The following is a 24,235-nucleotide window of genomic DNA, read 5'->3' on the forward strand; positions in this document are numbered from 1 at the left end:
TGTTGTATAGGGGTTTGTACTTAGTGTGTAGTGCAGTCCGATACAGATCAGAGAATGATCCTCTCTCGGGTCCTCTGCATGTTCCACGCTCACTCTCCTTAACTACACACAGCCCACCCTCTAAAACAAAGACATCTTTTCTAGGGGAACAGTCCAAGCTCCTAGGAAGTACATCTTCTGTGACTCACGTTGCGAGCAGAGCAGGCCCAAATCACCCTGGACTGGAGCAGTTATTCATGTCAGCATTCACCCAGAAAATGTGTACTTGTTTGTGGTTTGGCTCTTGTACGCAAGTTATTTGCATACAGTTTCTCCGCTCAATGGCAACGGATGGAACGTCTATGTAAATCATAGTGATGACACAATGATTGAATATCGTCCTTACGAAATCTATGATTGAGAAGTGTGGGTTTCGCACGTGATGTTTGCATTAATATTGTAAAGTGTGCCGTGTTTTGTGAAATTCAAAGAGTGAGCCAATCTAAGGGTTGGATGTTCACCAACCCTTCATTACAGACTCATCATCATCCTGCCGAGCAGCATCAAAGGATTCTCCTCAGACTATGCGGAGGGATTTGGACTCAGGTGTTAGCTGGCCTAATCACAGGGATCTACGTCGGCGCAAAGCCAAAGTCTTCAACCTTGGCAGAACCTTGGAAACTGGATTATGGAGACTGGGAGGAGATGAGGAGAAATGAACCCAAACAACTAAACACACGCATAAATATACAAACACAGACACTGCCAAAGACACACATGCTCACACAAATACACAAACACAGACACACACACAGACACACATGCCAGACAGCACATGTTTTGATTCTATTGACCTTTATTAGCTCATTACTAAACCAAAGGGATTGCATCCCATGGGGAGATGAATGAAAACCAGAGGGTGTAAGTTCAGATCGGTCCAATAAGAAGGGTCAGAGGATTCATTGGATGCAGGGGCTTCTTCTTGACTATCAAACTTTCACATTGATCTGTACCTCGTTCTCCACTGGACTGCACACAATGTTCTGGGGGTTTATACATCAACGATTACGTAAGGATGATTCTTGAAGGAAATGAAGTCAAACAGGAGAAAGACAACAATAAAACAGAGAAAGGTGAACGTAAATGAAGTGAAATAAGCAACTGACAGTAAGAAATGTGTCCCTTTTTTTCCGATGGTAACCCTAAAGCAAGATGTTCAAAAACAAGTGTAGGCCCAGTTTTGCACGCGGTGAGCATCCTGTGTGTGTGTGTGTGTGTGAGAGAGCTGCCATACATAAAGAGCATATCAAGCCATAGCACATAATACATGATATGTTGGCTATCAGCACCAACCACTGCCTGTTACTCTGAAGATGAACAAACCCTGTGGAAGCCCAGATGTTTGTGTGAGGTTGAGTTGATTGGCTGCTCATGTTGTCAGGCATTTTGTCAATTGAGTTTATCCTGCACTGCCCTCTAGTGCTAAAGGACTGAGTTTTGAAATGTCAAAGTGTTTTTGTAATGCTTCTAAAAATAGGCCCAACTTGGAACACAGTGCTGTGTTCTCTGTGTGTTTCTCACAGGAATCACAGAAGTCTGTTATGCCTTTCAATTTTTGAGATAAGCGTGTGGAAACAGATACACTACAGTTTCATGGTATATCTCTAGTCTGGACTTTGCACACCATCCATCAGCGTGCTGGTAAGCCAAATGTCTATTGCTTAAAATGTGTGCCAAGAAATATTTTGTTTGAATTGCAAACTGTAGTCCTTAAACTTTGTATTTTAGTGGTCATTTGTATCTGATGTTATCAAAGATCCTATGGCTAACGTATTTAAAGCATGTGCCCTTATTTTGGAGTAACCAAGGCAAGGATTTGGTTTTTGGTAGAGACAGAAGCTTGAACATTCAATTGCAATTGAGCTATTCTCAGTAGGAGATTAGTCTTTGACAGGGTCGCGTAATTACGGTTCTAGTACTATTAGAGTGTACAACAAATAACAACAGCATAGTTACTCTCACTGGTTCATTTGAAGGTGTGAACGTTTACGTAACAGTAAAGAGCTTCCCAGGGCCCTTTCCGCTCTGTGATGATTTTGGTTCCGCCCACTACTTTCCATACCGGAAGTTTAGCTTTTGTTGTCACACTGGAAGAAAATGGCTGCTGCCCTGAGTTTTTTTCAATGAAGACACTGAAATAACACATTGTATCTTGCATTGGAATTACTGTTTACCACTATGCAACCAAAAAGGTGAGTTAATCCTATTATTTACGGTGGGAGATACTTCACGTGCTTGTGTCGTAGGCGATGTATAGACTGATAACTTTTGCAGGTTTCTTAGCCAAGCTTGCTACATTGCTAACAAGCGAGCTCGCGAACTAGCTTGTTGCTGTGTCGTTTGCAGAGCACTGGCTGAGTATTCATCCAACGACTTTGTAGCGAGCGATTTTCTAAGTGTTTGTATAATCCATTTATGTGGCTACAAAATATGTCGCTACGCGTCCCACTATGTAAAGCTTGCAGCTGGCTAGCTTTTGTTCTTGCTTCAGTTAACCAAGCCATGCTAGTACTTTGCTAGCTAACGTTGACTTCAAAAGTGCACCACCATTGCAATCCAGCCGCCTAAACTATGCATGTTTACATTCGACAGACAGGTGTGTCCACATGCCGTGTTGATGTACAGCAGGGTTTGAATGGTCTTTCTATGGAGGTGACGGTGTGGGTCTAAGGTCAGACTGCGGCGTCTCCTGTCACTGACCCTGCAACTGGTGGAGGACCACAATGGTAAGCCCTGCTATGTTAAGGATGTGCAGCGGTTTTAGTTTACTCGATAAGGAAGCTGAGCCTAATTATGTCTGAATGTGGCATCGGTCTTGTGAATCTTGCCTAAGTTATTCCAGTGATCACCTAGGCTGTTTACAACCTGCTAACTGTTTACAACCTGCTACCCAGTTCAGTATTGTCGAGAACGAGCTGTGATCTAAATGATGTACATTTGTTTCATCTTCCCTTCTGTAGCAACAAGTTTTGGAATATGCATTAGATCGGGCAGAGGTGAGACCTTTCTGACATGTAGTAACGTGGCATGCAGATCTGAGACATTCATGTGTGTGTGTGTGTATGGGAGCTTGCATATGTGTGTGCGGGGTCAGCGTTGTGCGCACGTGTCGATGTGCCCCGTCTCGCCCACGCGGTCACTAACGCGGCCCCGCCCCTCTTCCCGCAGTACATTGTCGAGAGTGCTCGTCAACGCCCAGCCAAGAGGAGAGGCTCGTCCGTGAGGAAGAGCCTGTACCAGAAGCTGTACGAACTGTACATCGAGGAGTGTGACAAAGAGCCGGAGCTGAAGGTGAGTGTGTGCCAGTCCCCCTCGACGCGCTCCGCTAAACCCAGAGAGACCATGCCGTCACTGAGTAGTCACTACAGAGAGTGGTTCACTGGCATACTCAAAAGGTTTCGTTTTTTTTTTTTTTTTTTTTTTTTTTCAATTTGATTGTGGTTGATTCCTTTGTAGAAGCTGAGGAGGAATGTGAATCTCCTGGAAAAGCTGGTCTCTCAAGAGTCGGTGTCGTGCCTGGTGGTCAACCTCTACCCTGGGAATGAGGGCTACTCTCTCATGCTCAGGGGGAAGAACGGCTCCGGTGAGTCGGCGCCCTCGGGGCCCACTTCCTGGTTAGCGTCAGCCTCCCATCCAATCAAATCAGTCCACCCGACCAAGCCCCCAATCCCTCTCCTCATCTGTAGGATCTGTAATGTAGCGTTATTCATAGTGCGGACACTTTGATCTTGTCTTTAATCCGTTGCTCTACCACGGAGCTCTACCCACCCTAAAGGACACCGGAATGCCTCTTCTTCTGCAGTTCTGAGGGAGAAAGCAGACGGCTGTAGCGCTGCTCTGTGGAGACTCCCAGTGCTAAGCTTGTCTCTCTGCGTGTCCTCCAGACTCTGAGACGATCCGTCTGCCTTACGAGGAAGGGGAGCTGCTGGAGTACCTGGATTCAGAGGAGCTGCCCCCCATCCTGGTGGACCTGCTGGAGAAGTCCCAGGTGAGGACACACACACACACACTGGGAGACATGTCGGTCCTGTCGGTGTTGCTGGGGTGACTGTCCCGTCCTCCTCGGTTAACGCTCTCTCCTTATCTTAATCTCTCTCTCTCTCTCTGTCTTTCTCTATCTCTCTCTTTATCTATCTATCTCTGTCTTTCTCTATCTCTCTGTCTCTCTGTCTTTCTCTATCTCTCTCTCTGTCTCTCTTTCCGTCTCCCAGGTGAACATCTTCCACTGTGGCTGTGTGATAGCTGAGGTCAGGGACTACAGGCAGTCCGGCAGCACCAAGATGCCCTCCTACCAGAGCCGCCACATCCTGCTGCGGCCCACCATGCAGACCCTGGTCTGCGACGTCCACGCCATGACCAGCGACCACCACAAATGGACCCAGGTGAGGCCTTCCCCCCCCACCCCATCCCTGTCAGTCTTCCCCAGGGGAGGGGAAAGCGTCCCTTACCTCTCTCCACCGCGCCCCGGGGGGCCCCTCCTTTGGTCCGGTTCAGCTCAGTGTGAAGCAGCCATGGCTTGGGAAGGGGCCCTGTCCTCCATGCTCTGGTCTGAAGGGTGGCCTTCCTCCTTCCCCCGCAGGACGACAAGCTGCAGCTGGAGAGCCAGCTGATCCTGGCCACGGCCGAGCCCCTGTGTCTGGACCCCTCCATCTCCGTCACCTGCACCGCCAACCGCCTGCTCTACAACAAGCAGAAGATGAACACGCGCTCCATGAAACGGTACACTCACACGTGTCCACACGCGTCAAACGCCCCGAATCCAGACGCTCTCTGAAAATGCACACTCCCTCACCACCCCTCCCCCCCCCCCCACACACACATGCTGAGAGATCCTGTGTGTGTGTGTGTGCAGGTGCTTCAAGAGGCACTCGCGGGCGGCTCTCAACCGCCAGCAGGAGCTGGCCCACCTGCCCACGCCCCCCCAGCTGCGTCTCTATGACTACCTGCAGAGGAGGAAGGAGAGGAAGCCCGCCCCCTCGATAGACCTGAAGATCTCCAAGGCCGGAAACGTGAGCGTCCCCGGAACATTCTGCGCCCGCGTCGCCGCGACCCTACTGCTGTATAGATCCTCCCCCCCTACCTCCCCTCGTTCAGTTGAAATGGGCAGTTTTGTTCTCTTTTCCAGACACACGGAATGTATTCTTGCTCGTGTCTTTTAATTCCTCCTTTCCCTCTCTTTGTCTCTCCTATTCTTTCTCGTCTATTCTCTCTCCATTCTCTCTCTTTCATTGTATTCCATCTCTATTCTCTCTCTCTCTCCCAATTCTCTCTCTTTCTCTCTCCGCCCTCTCTCTCGCAGTGTGTAGACATGTGGAAACAAAGCAACTGCCAGCTCACAGTCCCCAAGGAAATCGACGTAAGTCCCCGTCTGTTTCTGACCATGCCCACCAGTCCCACACTCCTTTGTATTGGCTGTGTGTGTGTGTGTGGCCCAGGTCTCATGCTACCGTGTGTCTGTGTCCCAGGTGGAAAAGTACGCCGTCGAGGAGAAGTCTGTGAAGTTGAAGGACTCCCAGCACACCGTGTGGCCCGCCGAAGTACGTCAGGGAGCCCCCCCCCCCCCCACACACACACCCACACACACCACCCTGGAGACCTCCGCCATCTCAAACTGATACTGCCACTAAGCCCTCCTTCCCTCCCTCTCTCCCCCTCCCTCCCCCCCTCCTCTCCCTCCCGCCCTCCCCCCCTCCTCTCCCTCCCTCCCTCCCTTCCTCCTCTCCTTCCCCCCTTCCCCTCCCTCCCCCCCTCCTTCCCTCCCTCCTCTCCCTCCCCCCCTCCGTCCCTCTCTCCCTCCCTCTCTCTCTCCCTCCCTCCCTCCCTCCGTCCCTCCCTCTCCCTCCGTCCCTCCCTCTCCCTCCCTCCCCCCCCTCCCCTTCCTCCTCTCCCTCTCTCCCTCTCTCACTCTCTCCCCTTCCTCCTCTCCCTCCCTCCCCCATCCAGGAGGTGGTGGATGACTACACGTTTGAGTGTGAGGTGGGTGGCCAGGCTCAGAGGACCAAGGTGTCCATCTTCCAGTCGATGGGCGACCCGCTGGTGTACGGCAAGATCTACAGCGCCAAAGAGACCAGAGCAGAGGAGGAGAGCCCAGACCTGCAGCTCATCCACCCACCGTGAGCACTCAGCCCCTGGGGAGGAGGGCTGGACGTCTGGGCTGGACGTCTGGGCTGGGGATGGAAGTCTGGGCTGGGGATGGAAGTCTGGGCTGGGGCTGGAAGTCTGGGCTGGGGCTGGAAGTCTGGGCTGGAAGTCTGGGCTGGGGCTGGAAGTCTGGGCTGGAGATGGAAGTCTGGGCTGGGGCTGGAAGTCTGGGCTGGGGCTGGAAGTCTGGGCTGGGGCTGGAAGTCTGGGCTGGGGATGGAAGTCTGGGCTGGAGATGGAAGTCTGGGCTGGGGCTGGAAGTCTGGGCTGGGGCTGGAGATCTGGGCTGGGGCTGGAAGTCTGGGCTGGGGCTGGAAGTCTGGGCTGGGGCTGGAAGTCTGGGCTGGGGCGGCAGATGTGGTTTGAGTCCCAGCTGAAATTAGTGTCTGCGGATATAAGACCCTTTTGAAGCTTCACCTGGATTCTGACTCGTATTTCCTCTCTATCTCTCTCTCTGTCTCTCCCTCTTTCTCTGTCTCTCTCTCTCTGTCTCTCCCTCTTTCTCTGTCTCTCTCTCCCTCTCTGTCTCTCTCCCCACCAGCTTCCTCATAGGATCCAAGATAGATGCTGACCGGTGAGTAGAGGTCCTAAAGCCTGTCAACCTCATGTCCACTCACACCTACATAAACAGTTCATCGCTCTATTCAGGCCTACAGTACCACCCCATCAACCCCCCCCCCCCCCCTCTAAAACATGTATTGTAAAATGCAAATACACATGTATGTCGGAGAGTATAGTGTGTGTGTGTGTGATGACTGTGTGGTGCTGCAGGTTCCTGCACCAGTACAAGGGCGTGTATGAGAGGGATGTCAAGTGTCAGGTGAAGATGTCGCACTACTCTGGACCTGTGGGCCAGGGCCACATCTCCCCCAGCACAGAGGCTGAGGTGAACACACACACACACACACCTGCTCTCTCACACACACACCTGCTTTCTCACACACACACCTGCTCTCTCACACGCTCTCTCTCACACACACACCTGCTCTCTCACACGCTCTCTCTCACAAACACACCCAAAATCTCCCACACACACAAACAAACTCTCGCACGCCCACACAAACTGTCTCCCACACTCGCATGCACACTAACACACACACGTGCACTAACTCGGTTGTGTGGCCGGTTGCCCCCAGGCTGACGGTCTGTCTGCTCTGGTCCAGTCATCAGTCCTGGGGAAGGGGGTGAAGCAGCGGCCCCCGCCCATCAAACTGCCCTCCAGCTCGGCCTGCAGCTCCTCAGGTTACCCCTCCTCCTCCTCCACCACCACCTCCAGACTCCCTCTTTCTATTGGACACTCTGTTCCTCTCTCTGTATCCATCTATCTCTCTCCTTGTCTCTCTCTTTCTCTCTCTTTTTCTCTCTCTTTTTTCTCTCTCTCTCTGTTTCTCTCCTTCTCTCTCTCTCTCTCTCTCTGTCTCTCTCTCTCTCTCTCTGTCTTTCTGTCTCTCTCTCTCTGTCTCTCTCTCTCCTTCTCTCTCTCTCTCTCTCTCTCTCTCTCTCTCTCTCTCTCTCTTTGCCAGGTGTCTCTCTTTCTCCATTTCTTTCTCACCCTCTCCGTCTTTCGAATGAAACATGAATGGAACAGCATCCCACCAATCAGGGAAGAGGGGATTTCCCTCGTTTTGTATTTGATCAGACTCTGAACCTTTTCACGATGCCGGCTAATGACTAGAGAAGACCTGGTGGACTGACCTCTCCTCCTCTCTCTCTCTCTCTCTCTCTCTGTGTGTGTGTGTGTGTGCGGGCAGGTAACCTGTACATGTCCCAGACCACCAGTAGCCTGCTCAAGTGTCCCACGCCACCCCCGACCAAGGGGGCTCTGCTGAGCCGGAAACCCTCCCTGGAGCTGAGCCAGCCTGGCCTGCTGTCTCCCTCCGCCCTGTCCCCCATGGTCCCCACTCAGCGTGAGCCGCCACACACACACACACACACACACACACACAGGCTAACTCTTTGGCCTCTTGTATTTACGTTGATCACATGAATACTCTCACGCACACACAGGCACAGCAGCTTGTCACACAGACACACCCGTGACCCATCTCATTTGGGCTGTATTTCCATCCCCAGGCTCAGGCACCCCGAAGCCGTCCACGCCGACCCCCACCAACACGCCCTGCTCCACCCCTCACCCCTCCGACCTGCTCATCGCCCCTCCCTCGCTGACCCCCACGCCGTCGGACCCCCCCCTGCTCCAGCCCCAGCCCGCCCTCCTGGCACCCTTCGCCCAGCCGCAGCTGGCCCTGAGCCAGGCCCTGCCCGTCATGACCATCCCCCTGCCCACCATGGGCACCTCCATCACCACGGGAACCACCTCCTCCTCCCAGGTCATGGCCAGCACGGCCGGCCTCAACTTCATCAACGTGGTGGGCTCCGTCTGGTAAGGGACGCCCTCTCTGTCTGGTCTCTCTCTGTCTGGTCTCTCTCTATCTGGTCTCTCTCTCTCTGTCTGGTCTCTCTCTTTGTCTTGTCTTTCTGTCTGGTCTCTCTCTGTCTGGTCTCTCTCTGTCTGGTCTCTCTGTCTGGTCTCTCTGTCTGGTCTCTCTATTTCTGGTCTCTCTCTGTCTGGTCTCTCTGTCTCTGTCTGGTCTCTCTTTCTGGTCTCTCTCTGTCTGGTCGCTTTCTGTCTGGTCTCTCTGTCTGGTCGCTCTCTGTCTGGTCTGTCTGTCTGGTCTCTCTGTCTGGTCTCTCTGTCTGGTCTCTCTCTGTCTGGTCGCTCTCTGTCTGGTCTCTCTGTCTGGTCTCTCTGTCTGGTCTCTCTCTGTCTGGTCTCTCTTTGTCTGGTCTCTCTATCTTTTGCTTTAGGTCTGTCTCTCCCTGTCATTACCACTCCACAGACAGCCATCCTAACCTCTCCTTCCTCTTGTCCTGTGTGCGTGTGTGTGCGCGTGTTTGTGCGCGTGTGTGTGTGTGTGTGTACAGCAGTTCTCAGACCCTGATGAGCTCCAGCTCCATGCTGGGGGCGGGCCTCAACCTGAGTGGACTCCTCCCCCCTGGGGGGCTGATGCCCACCATGCAGCCCACGGCCCAGACAGGTAACACCCACACACACACACACACGGACACACACACTCTCTCCTGTAAACAGAAGCTCCACTGTACATGCTAGCACTTCTCTGGGAGCTTGCTGAGCAGGTTCCTGTGTGATGTGTCATGTGTGACTCTGTGTGTCTGTGTTTCCCAGCGAGTCCCTTCGGTCTGAACAGCAGCCCAGGACTGAGGCCTCTCAACCTCCTGCAGGTAAGAACCCTCACCCCCTGACCCCCTGGCCCCTGACCCCTCACCCCTGACCCCCTCACCCCTGACCCCTGACCCCTCACCCCCGACCCCCTCACCCCTGACCCCCTCGCCCCTGACCCCTGACCCCCTCACCCCTGACCCCCTCACCCCTGACCCCCTCGCCCCTGACCCCTGACCCCCTCACCCCTGACCCCCTCACCCCTGACCCCCTCACCCCTGACCCCCTGACCGGGCCCTTTCCTACCTGTTCCCAAGACTCATCCTCCAGACCCCCTTGCCCCTACCTCTACCTCCATCGTTTGAATCCAGAGCATCCTGGTTCCTTCTAGATAGTTCTCCAGTGTTCTAGGTGGTTCTACAGCTACCCTGTCCTTGTTGATGCTAGCTCTGAGTGTTAGCTCATGCCCCACCTCTCCCTCCACCCCCCCCCCACCCCTCTCCTCCTCCCCCCCCCCACCCCTCTCCTCCCCCCCCCCCCCCTCCTTCCTTCCCCCCCCCCCCCCCTCTTCCAGATCCCCATCTTTAACTCTCTGCCACAGCAGCAGCTGTCCCAGTTCTCCCCCCAGCAGAGCCAGCCAGCCACGCCCAGCCCCCAGCAGCAGGGAGAGCCGGTGAGACCCACTCACACACACACTCTCACACACACACACACACACACTCACACACACACTCTCACACACACACTCTCACACACACACACTCACACACACACTCTCACACACACACTCTCACACACACACTCTCTCACACACACACACACACACACTCACACACACACACTCTCACACACACACTCTCACACACACACTCTCTCACACACACACACACACACACTCACACACACACTCTCACACACACACTCTCACACACACACTCTCTCACACACACACACACACACACACACACTCCAGAACACCTACTAACACAAACTCACTCATGCTCAGCACAGCATCCTATCTCATACAAACACACACACACACGCACACTAGCGTGGACACACAGTCTAATCTAACCCTAATCTCTGTCTCTAGCACACACACACACACACACAGGCGTGTTTACCCCATTGATCTTTCTCTCTGACCTCTGACCTCTCTCAGTGTGACCAGGGGTCAGACGGCGGCCTCTCGACCCAGCAGACGGCCGTCATCAACCTGACGGGGGTGGGGAGCTTCATGTCCTCCCAGGCCGCAGGTAACACACACACGCACACACACGCACACTCACACACACACTGGAACAGTAGCGTTTACACAGTGACACAAACTGAGGCTGTTTGGACTCATGTTAACAACTCGATTTACCTCAGCGTGTCTCACTAAATGTACCCACTTCCAAACTTTGAAGTAGACTTAGGTTTCAGTGTCCATAAGAACGTGCTGAAGTTTCTCTTACCTGAAGTGCCTCCCCTTCACCTCCTCTGCCTAAACCAAAATGTCTATAGCATTATTATTATTATCATCAAAATCAAGAAATAAAGATTTTTGCTTTGGTGTGACCTGAACCAAAGTCTCTCAGTAGTGGATTTGTACTGTAACCCCTGGTTACACTCATCACTCCCTACCTCTCTGCTACACCCTTTTTCTGTTGTTGTCCCCCCCCCTCCTTCCTCTCTCCCCATTTTTCTCTCCCCTCCCTTCTTTTTTACTCCCGTTCCGTTTCCACCCTCCTGTTGGTGCGCTCTGTGTGTGTGTCGCCCGTCACCCATCCGTTTGCCTCGCTCCCCCCCCTCTCTTCCCCCCCCCCCCCCCTCGTATCCTGCTCAACAAACTCCTTCTGTGCCCGCCCCCTTCCTACATCCCCCACCCCCCTTCACTGTCTCCCTACCTAAACCAACCTCCTGCTCCACCACACTGCGTACCCCCCCGGTTTGTGTCCCTGCCCCTCCCCTTCTGCCCCTCCCGCCCCCTCCCTCTCCCTCTGCCCCCCCTCTGTCCCCCCCCTCCTCTTCTGCCCCCCCCCTCCTCTTTTGCCCCTCCCGCCCCCTCCCGCCCCCTCTGCCCCTCCCTCCCCCTCTGCCCCCTCTGCCCCTCCCTCCCCCTCTGCCCCTCCCCTCCCCCTCTGCCCCTCCCTCCCCCTCTGCCGCTCCCCTCCCCCTCTGCCCCTCCCTCCCCCTCTGCCCCTCCCTCCCCCTCTGCCCCCTCCCTCCCCCTCTGCCCCCTCCCTCCCCCTCTGCCCCCATCCCCCTCTGCCCCCATCCCCCCTCCCCCCCCCGTAGTGCTGTCCCAGTTGGGCTGTGGGCTGGACGGCCCCGTGCCCTCTCTCTCTCCGCGGCTCCAGCAGCAGCAACAGCCACAGATCCAAGTAATGCACAGTAACTCCAACACACCTACACACACACACACACACACACACACACACACACACACATCTACACACACACACATCTACACACACACACACATCTACACACACACACACACACATCTACACACACACACACACACATCTACACACACACACACACACATCTACACACACACACATCTACACACACATCTACACACACACACACACACATCTACACACATCTACACACACACACACACACACACCTACACACACACACACACACACACACACACACACACACGTACCTGCAAACACACCTACACACACACACACACACACACACACACACACGTACCTGCAAACACACCTACACACACACACACACACACACACACACACACACACGTACCTGCAAACACGGCACGCACATCTACACACACACACACACACACACGTACCTGCAAACACGGCACGCACATCTACACACACACACACGTACCTGCAAACACGGCACGCACATCTACACACACACACACACACGTACCTGCAAACACGGCACGCACACTTACACACACACACACGTACCTGCAAACACGGCACGCACATCTACACACACACACACGTACCTGCAAACACGGCACGCACATCTACACACACACACACGTACCTGCAAACACGGCACGCACATCTACACACACACACACGTACCTGCAAACACGGCACGCACATCTACACACACGCACACGTACCTGCAAACACGGCACGCACATCTACACACACACACACGTACCTGCAAACACGGCACGCACATCTACACACACACACACGTACCTGCAAACACGGCACGCACATCTACACACACGCACACGTACCTGCAAACACGGCACGCACATCTACACACACGCACACGTACCTGCAAACACGGCACGCACATCCACACACACGCACACGTACCCGCAAACACGGCACGCACATCTACACACACGCACACGTACCCGCAAACACGGCACGCACATCTACACACACACACACGTACCTGCAAACACGGCACGCACATCTACACACACACACACGTATCCGCAAACACGGCACGCACACTTACACACACACACGTACCTGCAAACACGGCACGCACACCTACACACATACCCGCAAACACGGCACGCACACCTACAGACACACGTTCGCCTACCGACATGGCACCCCAACACCTCCGCCACTCGCACACACAGCCTAATGACCCTCCTCCTCTCCTCTGGGAGGTTTTTGCTCGTCGGCCGTGTGGCCTAGATCACGTCTCTCCTCTTCGCTCAATCATGCTTATGGTCGGGTTTTTTTCCCCCGCTGATAAGTAGCTCGAACTCTCACCGCTCTGAGGGTCACTTCCCCCCCCCCCCCACACACCCTGGCTCCCATCATGCTCTCTGTCTACTGTGTGTGTGTGGGGGGGCTCTCCTCCTAGCCCAGGCCAAGGGGGGGGGGGGGGGGCTTGTGGCACGTCCAACTCAAGTGACTGTACTAACAGCTTGTGACTCGAGATGGCATGTTTGCTGTTGGTCACTTTGATGCTTTTTTGTGGGGGTAAACATTCACCCTGCAGGTCCATCTGCATCGTAAACAACACGTGTCCCTTTTATAGGTATTTGTTGGCTTCTTTGGTTGGTATTTTACAGTGTAACCGAGAAGAAAAGGCCGTTGAGGTTTATTGACGTGACGCATGGTTGCTAAGCAGCATGTGGAGGGGCATTGTTGTTGCCAGGTGGTGGTTATCGTCCCTGACGACGGTTCTCAGAAAAGACAGCTGTCAAGGTCCCCCCCCCCCCCCCCCCCTCGTGCTGCCTGACTGCCCCTTCTCCCCCCCCCCCACACTCCTCTCCTCCACCCTGTACGATTTCCCCCCCTGTCTGCATCCCATAACCACCCCTCACCCTCCTTCCCTCCCTCCTTTCTCGGTGGACCCTCAGCGCTCAGACCTGACCCCTGAGGTGACCCCTGTAGCTTGGTCTGTTCCTCTCTCCTAAGTTCCAAATACCATGCAGGAGACCCCTCCCATATCCCACCAGCTCCCGGACTTACCTTCGATCCTCTCTGAGGCAGATCAGGACTGTATCAATCAGAGGGTGTCCTGTCTTACCTGACCTGGCCAGCAGGGGGCTGTAATGCTGCAGGGTTCAGCATGCCTGTCTTACCTGACCTGGCCAGCAGGGGGCTGTAATGCTGCAGGGTTCAGCATGCCTGTCTTACCTGGCCTGGCCAGCAGGAGGCTGTAATGCTACAGGGTTCAGCATGCCTGTCTTACCTGGCCTGGCCAGCAGGGGGCTGTAATGCTGCAGGGTTCAGCATGCCTGTCTTACCTGGCCTGGCCAGCAGGGGGCTGTAATGCTGCAAGGTTCAGCATGCCTGTCTGACCTGGCCTGGCCAGCAGGGGGCTGTAATGCTGCAAGGTTCAGCATGCCTGTCTTGCATGGCCTGGCCAGCAGGGGGCTGTAATGCTGCAGGGTTCAGCATGCGTGTTGCTCACAGGTTGATGTTGGTGTCTAAACTGGATTTTATTGTAAGTGTCTCTGTTTATTTCTCCCTCTTCCCCTCCTCCTCCTCTCTCTGTCTCTGTTTACAGTTGCAATTCTTGCAGCACCAAATGCCGCCGCAGCAGCAAATGGCTATGGGGGCGTCGGCGGGGGCACCGCAGGGGGCGTCGCCACGGCAACATACCGCCAGCCAGCCAAGAAGTAAGAGGAAGCGGAGCACGCCTCAGCCACTCCCCAAATCATGACAGAGAGCGGGGGTCTTAGCCCAACCCCTCCCTCCCCCTCCTCCTCCTCCCGCCAACCACAAGGAGCCCCAGCGCCGCTAGCCCACCGCCGCTAGCCCAGCGCCGCTAGCCCACCGCCGCTAGCCCAGCGCCGCTAGCCCACCTCATCACGAATGACATGACTGTGCTCTTTGTCTTGGAGGGTATAGATACACACGAGAGACTTCGAATTTTTCTTTTTTTTTTTTTCTAGCTGAGAGAAGATGTATGTAACTGACGTGTTGAGTTTTGGGGGAAACCAAAACACTTGCCCTACCATAGATTTGTTCTTCTTTTTCCTTTTTCTAGAACAGACACACACAAAAAAAAACCTACCGTTGATAAAGAACCTGATATTTTTGAAATGACACATAATGAAAAAATGGAAGCTGGTTCTTGTTGTAGGTAGCAGGGTGCTTCTTTCCCTGTCTGGGCGCTCTCCACTACGGAAGCCCTGTCGGCTCACACAGAGCGAGGACGGTCGACGCACACTCTCAGAGGACTCCCCATGAACGTGCCTGATCCTGCTGTCTCCAGGTGGTCGCCGCCGTTACGCGGCGCCTGTAGGGACTGATCCCCATTCAGCTTTCCTCCACCGTGTGTATGTATGTGTGTGCGTGTGTCTGTTCGGCGTGTGCGAGATGATCTTTCTATAATGCGATGAGTAACATGGGAGAGCGAGGAAACCTGACCCGAGATCAGAACGCGACGGCAAAACTACCAATCTCAGTCCGGGGATGTCTACCGTCTCAACGATACCGTCACGGAAGAAGACTCATGGTCCCAGCATGCAACACTGTGTGCAGTTTTTATACGGCACATTTTAGAAGTAAACTATAAGGCATTTCCTTATACTAGTTGGGGAGCCGAGTGTATATTCTTACATGAAATCAGGTGTGTGCGTGCGAGCAAGACGTCTCTGGACACTGAGGCAGAATTCTTTTGTAAATGGTCTTTGTCAGCAGTTTTATTGTCATAAAAAAAAGAATATATATTGACAGTGGAAAATACAACTTTTAGAGAAAAGAAACTGGCTCTGCGCGTGTGTCTGTGTGGGTCTTCATTCCGGCGTCGTGCTGCCCTGGAGGACCCGCTCCATGAGCTGGCTGAGCTCCCGGTGCCTGGTGGACGCTCGGTTGATGCAGTCCTGCAGCTTCTCCCCTGACATGGAGGTCCCTCCTGGGGGAGGAGAGAGAGGAGGGGGAGGAAGAGGAGAGGGGGGAGGAGAGAGAAGGATGAGATGAGAGGGGGTGGAGGAGGAGAGGAAAGGGGGAGGAGGGGAGGAAGAGAGGGGTAGGAGGGGAAGGAAGAGAGGGGGAGGAGAGAGAGGAGGAAGAGAGGGGTAGGAGGGGAAGGAAGAGAGGGGGAGGAGAGAGAGGAGGAGAGGGAGAGAGGGAGGAGGAGAGGGGGGATGTTAGTCTTAACAACTGAATCAGAATAGGCTACGAATTGACTTTGTGGTCAATATTCAAGTAGAAATGAATTGCACAGATTCCCGATACATAACTAGTTTAGCTTTGATTGAGAGGCCCGAGGTGTGCTCCTTCCTCTCACCTGGTTTGTGGACAGCGTACAGGCGCTCATCCACGTCTGTTACCACGGTGAGTGTGGCCGTGGACAAGCTTTCCTCCTCCACTGTGGGGTCCACTATCACTACAGAGCTACACACACACACACAATGTTAATGCACGTGAATACACACGCAAAGCAGACACAACCCATTAACACACTATCGCTCACAGTGGACAGAACACACACGGGGGGGGGGAGGGGGGGGGGCACGTACTTGTCAAACACAGCGAAGGTGGCCCCTAGGGGGCACCTGTTCACCCTCAGGCCCCTCCTCTTCTCCAGGTTGACCTTAGGGGTGCTCGTTTCCTTGCCAACAGTGACCTCTGGAAGTCGTGCTGGGAAAGATAGATGTAGGATTTCAAAAAATGATCCAAATATTCCAAATAGACTGATTTCCTTTTCGTAAGCAGCAGTATGATGATTTCGAATCAGAAATCGGTTTATTCGCCATGTATGTTACACAAACACGGAATTTACTGTGGCAGGAACGTGCACACAATAAACATATACAGATCTTAAATTAAGTCAATAGAACAATAGTTTAACAAATTCTAGGAACTAAACCATTTTAAAATAAAATATATATAACAATATGACTGAACAGCATGAGTGAGCAACTTTATTGAACTTGGTCATTCAGGATCACAGGCGTACCGTTCCTCAGAGCTGCCAGCAGGGCGATGAGACAGACATCCAGAAGGTTCCCATCGTAGTCCAGACACATGAGGTCGCAGTACAACACCCAGCACAGCTGAGGGGGTAGACACACCGTCAGTCTGCATCACGCCAGCGACCACACAACACGCCCACATCAAACACCTGTTTCCAGCAGCTGTTGCTTTACCTTTCCCTTCTCAATGCACAAATCCTCCGCCTTTATCACGTCAGAGCTGCGGTGACACAAAATACATCTCGAGTTGATATAAAAACGACAACGTTATAGAACTTCTTACTGGCGCTCAGCAGCTAAAACAGTCATAGTTTTGAGTGTGGCAGGATGAACGTGTTGAAACAGATGCTGCTGCACGCTCCGCCCTCCACTCTCCACCCTGCCTGACGTGATGGAGTACCTCTCGATGACATCAGCGATGAACTGGCTGGCAGCCTGGGCCTGTTCTGCTGGAGGTCCTGGGCGGAACCGTGAGGAACACAGTGGAGGAAGGTCCACGTTGGGCACTGGAACCGACAGAGAGACAGACAGACAGAAAAGTCCTGAAGTCACTCGTTTGAGGAAGCTGTTAACTTCCAAAACTGCTTTTGACACACTACTTACCGATGTAGCCTTTACTGGGTGAGTCCACAGGGGGATTCGTCAGTTCCTTTAAATACAGAAAAAAACTGGAGTGAGAACAAGATGCATGTCCTTCAAGTTCTGCTTCCACAAATATCACTGATTCATATGGATAAATCTACTGAATCACGGTTCATGTTGATAACATACTGCTTTAATGCCACACATGACGGTCGTGTTTCCAATCTTCACCAAGGCTGAGCCATCGGCGGTAGATATGGAGCCTAGGTATGACAGATGACAGGCCAGCAGACATGGAGGGAATGACAAGATAGGTATGCTTGGAGTCAGTATCTCAACTGGGTATAATTATGTTTCTGTACAACAAAAGTTAAGTGTCTAGCTTCGGTCATTTTATACCGCAGCCTCCTCTCACCTATATTTAATGTTGTGGTTCTGAACTCCCCCAACTCCCTTCCATCTGGCCGGCAGTTCTCTTTCTGGGAAGAAAGCAAACTGGTAAGTTAGCTAAACCAACAATGCCTTAGCAATGCAATGTGTGCAAAGCAACAAGTGTCATTGGGTTTAATACTGACCAAAAAACTCCTGTGATATTCCAGGGGGTCTGCGGTCCTGATGACATACAGCAGAATAAATCCGTTATCAGCTAATGTAGGTAGCTAACCTACGCCTTTCACAAGTACAAGACATCAGGTAGCTCATAAAACAGCTAGCTGCTATATAATGAAGGGTTATTACGAGATTAAGAACGGTGATTTAAATATGTGGAGGTTATTTTCTCTGTGTAAGGAACACTTACTTGAAACCAGCCGCCATGATGTTTTGATTAACCACGTGTGTTTGGTTCAAACTTGACGTCAGAACGGAAGCCGATGCTGATTCGTTTTTTCCCAGAAACTCGTGGGTGTTTGTATAACCTTGAATATTACAAATGACACGTAACACACATCACAGAAAGATCAGTAAATCAGTTTTTGGACTTGACATGTATTCCACACAAATGTAATGTTGTGAAGGCTCTGCATTTAGACCGAGCGCAATATTCCTCCTCACCAATAGAGGTCGTAGTGTCTTTTCTTGTGATGGCATGGGTTACGTTGGACCCTCTTGGATCAATGTGATGATGTGGTTATCGGCGAGATGCTTCCGCGTAGGTGTTCCTCTGTGAGTGGAAGTAAAGTAAAGCAAGCCAACTGCATTATGGAATATTGAAGCTATGAATTTCTGCAGCATCAAAACAATCGACTTTTATTGCCGTGTCTAGACCTCGCTATCTGGAACGGAACACAATAAGAAGAGATTACAAGCAAGCTAGCCAGTCGATCCAGTTCGACACTCGAACTGAGTCAGTCACTGTAGGAAGTGGTGTAAGTTATTGTACACTGCGCTAGGTAATGGAAAATGGATTTCCTATGTGAATTGATTCTAGGATTGGTTGCATTGGCAGCGGCAGGCTTGATAGCGGTATGTATCATTTCAGCTATTTAGCAACTGGTCTATGTCATGTTGAGCTGCGAGGTTATAGTGTATTTTATGACATTAATTTAGTATGACAGCGAATGACAGATTTAGCACACATCTGATAGACTATGCATTTAAAGCTCAAATACATTTTCCGGAGTAGTACCAAGATGATCACAGCAATACTTTTCTTTACAACCCTTTCAATCTAGGATGCCATTGATCCTTTGCTACTGTTCAGGTTCTCCTTATAGCCCACTTCACCGCCGGCATGGTGGATTTGACTCGCCATGAGAAGGAGAAGTACTTTCTGACCTCCACAGGAGAGAAGAAGCCATTTCCAAGCCTTCACGACCCCCATTCCTGCGAGCTGTCGGTGGTGGTCCCGTCCTACAACGAGGAACTCAGATGTGAGTCTCTTGTGAAGACGAACAGAGGACTTAGCTGAGTAATCATTGACTGAGGGAGAGCATTCCGTGGGCCGAGGTATCCACAAGAAGCTAGTAGGATGTGATATCACGTCTTGAACGCAAAGGAGACATTTGAGTTTCCATTTGCTCTGGGTTGCAAACCTAGCTGTTATTTACACACGGTGCTGCTTTGCACATCAGTTAGCGTTCAATACATGTAGAGTCGCTCTGGATAAGAGCATCTGCTAAATGACTAAATGTAAATGTAGAACGCAGGCTGGCATGCATTTTATCCATGGAGTCAGAAATGGCAATGGTTGGCTGGACACTTGACACATTCAGCTGCAGGCGAGCTCTCATATTCAGGGCTTCTCATCCACTCAGGTGTGTGGAGCTGAGCCAAACCAGTCTGGTCTGTTTCCGATCCTTTGTCCCAGGGTCCTAATGCTCGTGTTTCACGCTCCAAGTGCACTTGCCAACCTTTTATCCATTCATGCTTTGTTTAAGCCTGACATGTGTGTCCTTTCAGTGCCTGTGATGATGGAGGAAGCCATGGAATACTTGGAGAACCGACAGGTATGTCTCTCTGGCCCCTAAATCGCGGACCAGATGTACATACTTCCAAGTGTGGTTCAGGGAAAGGAACATTTTGTATTTTTAACTGACACAGTGCAACCAGAACGACCAAAACACTAAGTTACTAAGGCCCTATGTGCCCATGTATCATTATGACTTCAACAGCCTGCATATCTTCAACCTTCTACTTTACTCCACCCAACTCAGGTAGTTGTCAAAATGGCCAAACGTGTGTTCTCAGCATCCTACAGTAAATAGGAGGTCTTTTTCTTTTGACGGTTGTGCTATTTCTAAAATGGCCACAAGGTGGCAGTGTAGGCACACGGAATCCTCTTTCCTCTTCATAACCTCTAAACCACATCTCTCTTCAGAAACGGCACCCGGCGTTCACCTATGAAGTCATTGTGGTTGACGATGGCAGCAAGGACAAAACCACAGAGGTACATTATTAGATAAAAAAAACACAACTTACAAGTAGACATAATGCCGTTGAAATCGTTTGTGGCTCTCAACAACCCCCCAAAATGTTTTTCCATGTGCTTCCTGGTCTTGACAGGTTGCCCTGAAGTACAGTAAGCAGTATGGGTGTGACAAGGTGCGGGTTCTGACGCAGCAGAGGAACCGGGGGAAGGGAGGTGCTGTGAGGATGGTGAGGCCTGCGCTGGGGGCCACCCAGCTCCCCCACCAGGGGCTTTACCCCCCATGCCACATGGCATCAGACGCTTCCTCAACAAGACACCATGCTGTTGGTGGCTAGCTGTTCGCCTCGTTTGACTTTCTGTGTGTTTCTCTTTCTTTCATCCCTCCCTCCCTCTCTCCTTTCATCTCCCTCCTCTTCCTCTGCACCCTTCCCCTCCTCCTCCCCCCTCCCTCCATCCCTTTCTCCTTTCATCTCCCTCCTCTTCCTCTGCACCCTTCCCTCCCTCCTCTCCCCTCCTCTCCCCTCCCTCCTCTCCCCTCCCTCCCCTCCCCTCCCCTCCCCTCCCCTCCCCTCCCCTCCCCTCCCCTCCCCTCCCCTCCCCTCCCCTCCCCTCCCCTCCCCTCCCCTCCCCTCCCCTCCCCTCCCCTCCCCTCCCCTCCCCTCCCTCCTTTCCCCTCCTCTCTCCTCCCTCTCTCCCAGGGCACTCTGAGTTCCAGGGGGAAGCTCATTCTGATGGCTGATGCTGACGGAGCCACTAAGTTTCCAGACCTTGAGAAGGTGGAGGCCGGCCTTCATGACATCCAAAATAAACCGGTGTGTGTGTGTGTGTTCACCGTGTTGACCTTTTTCATGCTCCAGAAGCCAGTGTTAAACAGTGTGTTGTAGCAATGGTCATACTGGGGTCATGGTGGACGGATGGAAAAATACGTACAGAATAAATATGTATCGAATACATGTTGGTGGGTTTGGAAGTGCTGTTGTTCAGCGTCTGTGTCTGGATTGCAGGACAACATGGCTATTTCATGTGGATCCAGAGCTCACCTGGAACATGACTCTGTTGCTCAGGTACCCTGTCAATCTACCTGTCTGTCTGCCTGTCTGTCTGCATTCATGTGCCTGTCTGGATGTCCTCCAGGTAATACCATAAACGGACCCTTCCCTGTATACTAAGTCTTAACCACCATGACGTGTTTCCCGTCTCCATGGCAGCGGTCCATGTTCCGTACGTTCCTGATGTACGGCTTCCACTTCCTGGTGTGGTTCTTCTGCGTGCGGGGGATCAAGGACACGCAGTGTGGCTTCAAGCTGTTCACCCGGGAGGCTGCCCTCAAGACCTTCTCCTCCATGCACGTGGAGCGCTGGTACGCTGCCACCAATCACAGGGGGGCTGGGGCAGGGGCAGGGGCTGGGGTCGAGGCCAGGGCTTATCCATCCATTATTCAGCAGGCCTAACCTATTGTAATACATGACATTCACATTTAGTCATCAAGCAAACGCTCTTATCCAGAGCGACTTACATTAAGTACAGGGACATTCCCCCCGAGGCAAGTAGGGTGAAGTGCCTTGCCCAAGGACACAACGTCATTTGACACGGTGGGGAATCGATCCGACAACCTTTCTGATTGTTAGCCCGACTCCCTCACCGCTCAGCCATCTGACTCCCCCCCTAATACACCACTACCAAGTATTATGTGTGCCAAAACGTGCGTTTGTCCCAACCTGAACTCGGCTGTGCTGTTTCCTCAGGGCCTTTGACGTGGAGCTGCTGTACATAGCCCAGTGCTTCCACATCCCCATAGCTGAGGTGGCCGTCAACTGGACAGAGATCGAAGGTGAGTCTCCACACTATGTCCTCAATCTGTGCCAGGGGGACATACAGACATACACACACCCTGTCTTGTGTTTTCAAATCAAATCATATCATCACCGCCGCCATCAAATGGCGTCAGTCGTGTACCTCTTGGCACTGCTCTGATGCCTCTGTGTGTGTGTGTGTGTGTCCAGGGTCTAAGCTGGTCCCTGTGTGGAGTTGGCTGCAGATGGGACGGGACCTGGTGTTTATCCGTCTACGCTACATCACCGGTGCCTGGAAACTCGAGTCCCCGCGCAAGACCGACTAGCCAATCAGCCGGGCCCCTACCCGCAGAGGGGAAAAGGCCCTGCAATGGTAGGGGGCGGGGCCTCTGGGCCACGGATTGGTTGGGATCAGGAATAATAAATAAACTGTTGGTGGTGTTTGAGATTGGCTGTGCCAAGTATGTAGCCGTGTACTGTGAGAAGTTTCGGAGATTACCCACAATCCCCTCAAGGGCTGTGGAGATGTAGAAAGATGCTTGGCCTATACTGCAGACAGTCTCAAACACGACCATGAACTTGGCGGGAATCGTCAGAAAGCGCCTCCTGTTCTTGTTGAGGAGCTGGCTGATTGTCAAGGGACATAAAACGACGGGCTGTTAGAGATGCAGCACTTGGCTGCGGAGCGTTATTCTAGCTTCGCTCGGCTTCTCAGCGCGAGCATTAACGCGAGACAGGTCCATTTGTGAAGTCTCTGATAGGTCTTTGTTTCGATGTTCCTTGCTGGCAGAGTGCACAGGCCCCCGCTCCCATCCAAACTGTTTATTGTGATTGCCGCCCTCTCTTGTTCGGGTTAATGCACTGTACGATCAATCCACCGTGCACCGTGTTACGTACTGTTTTCTACTGTGTCAAATCGTTTGAGCTGAGAGGGTTTTTGGCTCGTCAAATGTCAAGCGATGTAGTTAATATTGAAGGGATCATAAACGTTCTATTTTTTTTATTATTGTGGTTCGTGGGCAGGTGAAACTTAATTTTCTGGTGGTCTGTAACTGTTTGAGATTGTGGGTTATAGGCCTATGCTATGGACGGGAAGACTCCAAACAAATAAAGTTAAAAAGTGTAATGATTCTTTTCTGTTTCTTTATGTGTGCTTTTCTAAATTGTCTCTTGCTTTTGTGTCTGTTTTCCTATAACATGTCAAATGGACCCGGGTATTGTTGACTTTCTAAACACAGAGCCTCTATGGTTTGAATAAATGTAGTGTCCCCGTAATTTACTGTTTTGTTTTAGAGTCTGTGGTTAGGCCCAGGACTTCAGGCTCGCGCTAATAATGCGGATGTCTGTGGGCCGCCGCGAGCCACGGGGGCGCATCCTGTTTGTCTCCCTGTCTCCTGTGTGAGATACCAGACACTCAGGCCGTGTTTCATCTCGTCTCTGCAGTATCACTCACTTAAACATACACAACTATGGCATGCCGTGGGATAATGTACATTATTTTCATTACTTTCCTTGCTCTCCCTCGCTCTCCTTGCACGTCTACGCACGCGCATTTACAGCGCGCTTGGAGGCTATACCTATGCGATGACATACACAGACAAGTGCTCAGCTTCGCGTCCAACGAATGCTCGTATGATGATCAACCTGGATATGAAAATATGAGTTGCACGGACCGCTTGAATTGGAAGTGCTTCATATTGGGAGTATTGTTGCGTTCCACAGCAGTTGCTGTAAACTGTGAAAATGTCAAACTTCTAGACTCGCTGTCGCCAGCCGGGCTTGCGTCATTAACTGGACCAGTCACGTCACTCACAATACGGTGTGTTCATCCGCATTCAAAAAGATCTCAGGAAGAACGTTTCTTGTACAATACCTATGCATTCTAGGTGGATATTTCACTGAAAGGCACGCTGAAAAGTTTCAATGAAAATACTGATGCTGTGTTTGTTGATAAGAATTAACATGGGCAACACGGCTTTGCTCATAAACATATGATAGGCAGTGCAAAAAGCACAGGTGCAATTTAGGCCTATAGAATATCGTGGTATGTATCCACTCAGTTTTAAAAGGAATTAGAAGGACTTCTGTATCAACATTTTATAAATACAAGGCCTACGTGTTTTGTCAACGTCATCCCGTGTTTCAATAGACTAGTAAGGATGTATATCCATGTCAGAGACGTGTGCCTACACGCGCTTACAGATAGGAAAGAGGACACTTCCTGAGGTTGACAACACTGATCA

General features: G+C 52.0%; 3 protein-coding genes across 7 annotated transcripts; 2 read left to right on the forward strand and 1 right to left on the reverse strand.

Moving 5' to 3' along the window:
* The first annotated feature begins 2,078 nt into the window (after positions 1 to 2,078).
* supt20 (SPT20 homolog, SAGA complex component) lies at positions 2,079 to 14,541 on the forward strand. 4 transcript variants are annotated; one of them, XM_047014181.1, is made up of 23 exons: positions 2,079 to 2,231; positions 2,632 to 2,765; positions 3,000 to 3,035; positions 3,208 to 3,330; positions 3,496 to 3,622; positions 3,924 to 4,027; positions 4,251 to 4,421; positions 4,619 to 4,758; positions 4,892 to 5,048; positions 5,339 to 5,395; positions 5,505 to 5,576; positions 5,983 to 6,152; positions 6,722 to 6,754; positions 6,952 to 7,066; positions 7,344 to 7,422; positions 7,932 to 8,087; positions 8,254 to 8,563; positions 9,106 to 9,218; positions 9,368 to 9,423; positions 9,936 to 10,034; positions 10,524 to 10,617; positions 11,642 to 11,727; positions 14,333 to 14,541. In XM_047014181.1, the coding sequence occupies exons 2-23, from the start codon at positions 2,763 to 2,765 to the stop codon at positions 14,486 to 14,488; spliced, it is 2,457 nt and encodes an 818-aa protein (XP_046870137.1). In that variant the 5' UTR covers positions 2,079 to 2,231; positions 2,632 to 2,762; the 3' UTR covers positions 14,489 to 14,541. The 4 variants fall into 4 exon arrangements, with proteins under 4 accessions (XP_046870137.1, XP_046870134.1, XP_046870136.1 ...); XM_047014178.1 differs by having other exon boundaries at positions 2,081 to 2,231; positions 7,317 to 7,422; XM_047014180.1 differs by having other exon boundaries at positions 2,081 to 2,231; positions 7,317 to 7,422; positions 9,109 to 9,218.
* A 910-nt stretch (positions 14,542 to 15,451) lies between these two features.
* On the reverse strand, positions 15,452 to 18,199 carry exosc8 (exosome component 8). Its single transcript, XM_047014185.1, has 11 exons — positions 18,130 to 18,199; positions 17,906 to 17,942; positions 17,746 to 17,809; positions 17,520 to 17,593; positions 17,352 to 17,397; positions 17,149 to 17,254; positions 16,923 to 16,968; positions 16,733 to 16,829; positions 16,293 to 16,413; positions 16,061 to 16,167; positions 15,452 to 15,685 (listed from the first exon to the last, which is right to left on the reverse strand). The coding sequence occupies exons 1-11, from the start codon at positions 18,144 to 18,146 to the stop codon at positions 15,567 to 15,569; spliced, it is 834 nt and encodes a 277-aa protein (XP_046870141.1). The 5' UTR covers positions 18,147 to 18,199; the 3' UTR covers positions 15,452 to 15,566.
* Positions 18,200 to 18,441: 242 nt separating this feature from the next.
* On the forward strand, positions 18,442 to 23,122 carry alg5 (ALG5 dolichyl-phosphate beta-glucosyltransferase). Of its 2 annotated transcripts, none has more exons than XM_047014184.1 (10): positions 18,442 to 18,794; positions 19,004 to 19,201; positions 19,731 to 19,777; positions 20,149 to 20,217; positions 20,334 to 20,426; positions 20,898 to 21,011; positions 21,204 to 21,263; positions 21,408 to 21,559; positions 21,945 to 22,030; positions 22,203 to 23,122. In XM_047014184.1, the coding sequence occupies exons 2-10, from the start codon at positions 19,063 to 19,065 to the stop codon at positions 22,316 to 22,318; spliced, it is 876 nt and encodes a 291-aa protein (XP_046870140.1). In that variant the 5' UTR covers positions 18,442 to 18,794; positions 19,004 to 19,062; the 3' UTR covers positions 22,319 to 23,122. The 2 variants fall into 2 exon arrangements, with proteins under 2 accessions (XP_046870140.1, XP_046870139.1); XM_047014183.1 differs by having other exon boundaries at positions 19,033 to 19,201.
* Positions 23,123 to 24,235: the final 1,113 nt, after the last annotated feature.

This window comes from Hypomesus transpacificus, unplaced genomic scaffold (assembly GCF_021917145.1).
Source record: "Hypomesus transpacificus isolate Combined female unplaced genomic scaffold, fHypTra1 scaffold_226, whole genome shotgun sequence".
Taxonomy (NCBI): Eukaryota; Metazoa; Chordata; class Actinopteri; order Osmeriformes; family Osmeridae; genus Hypomesus; species Hypomesus transpacificus.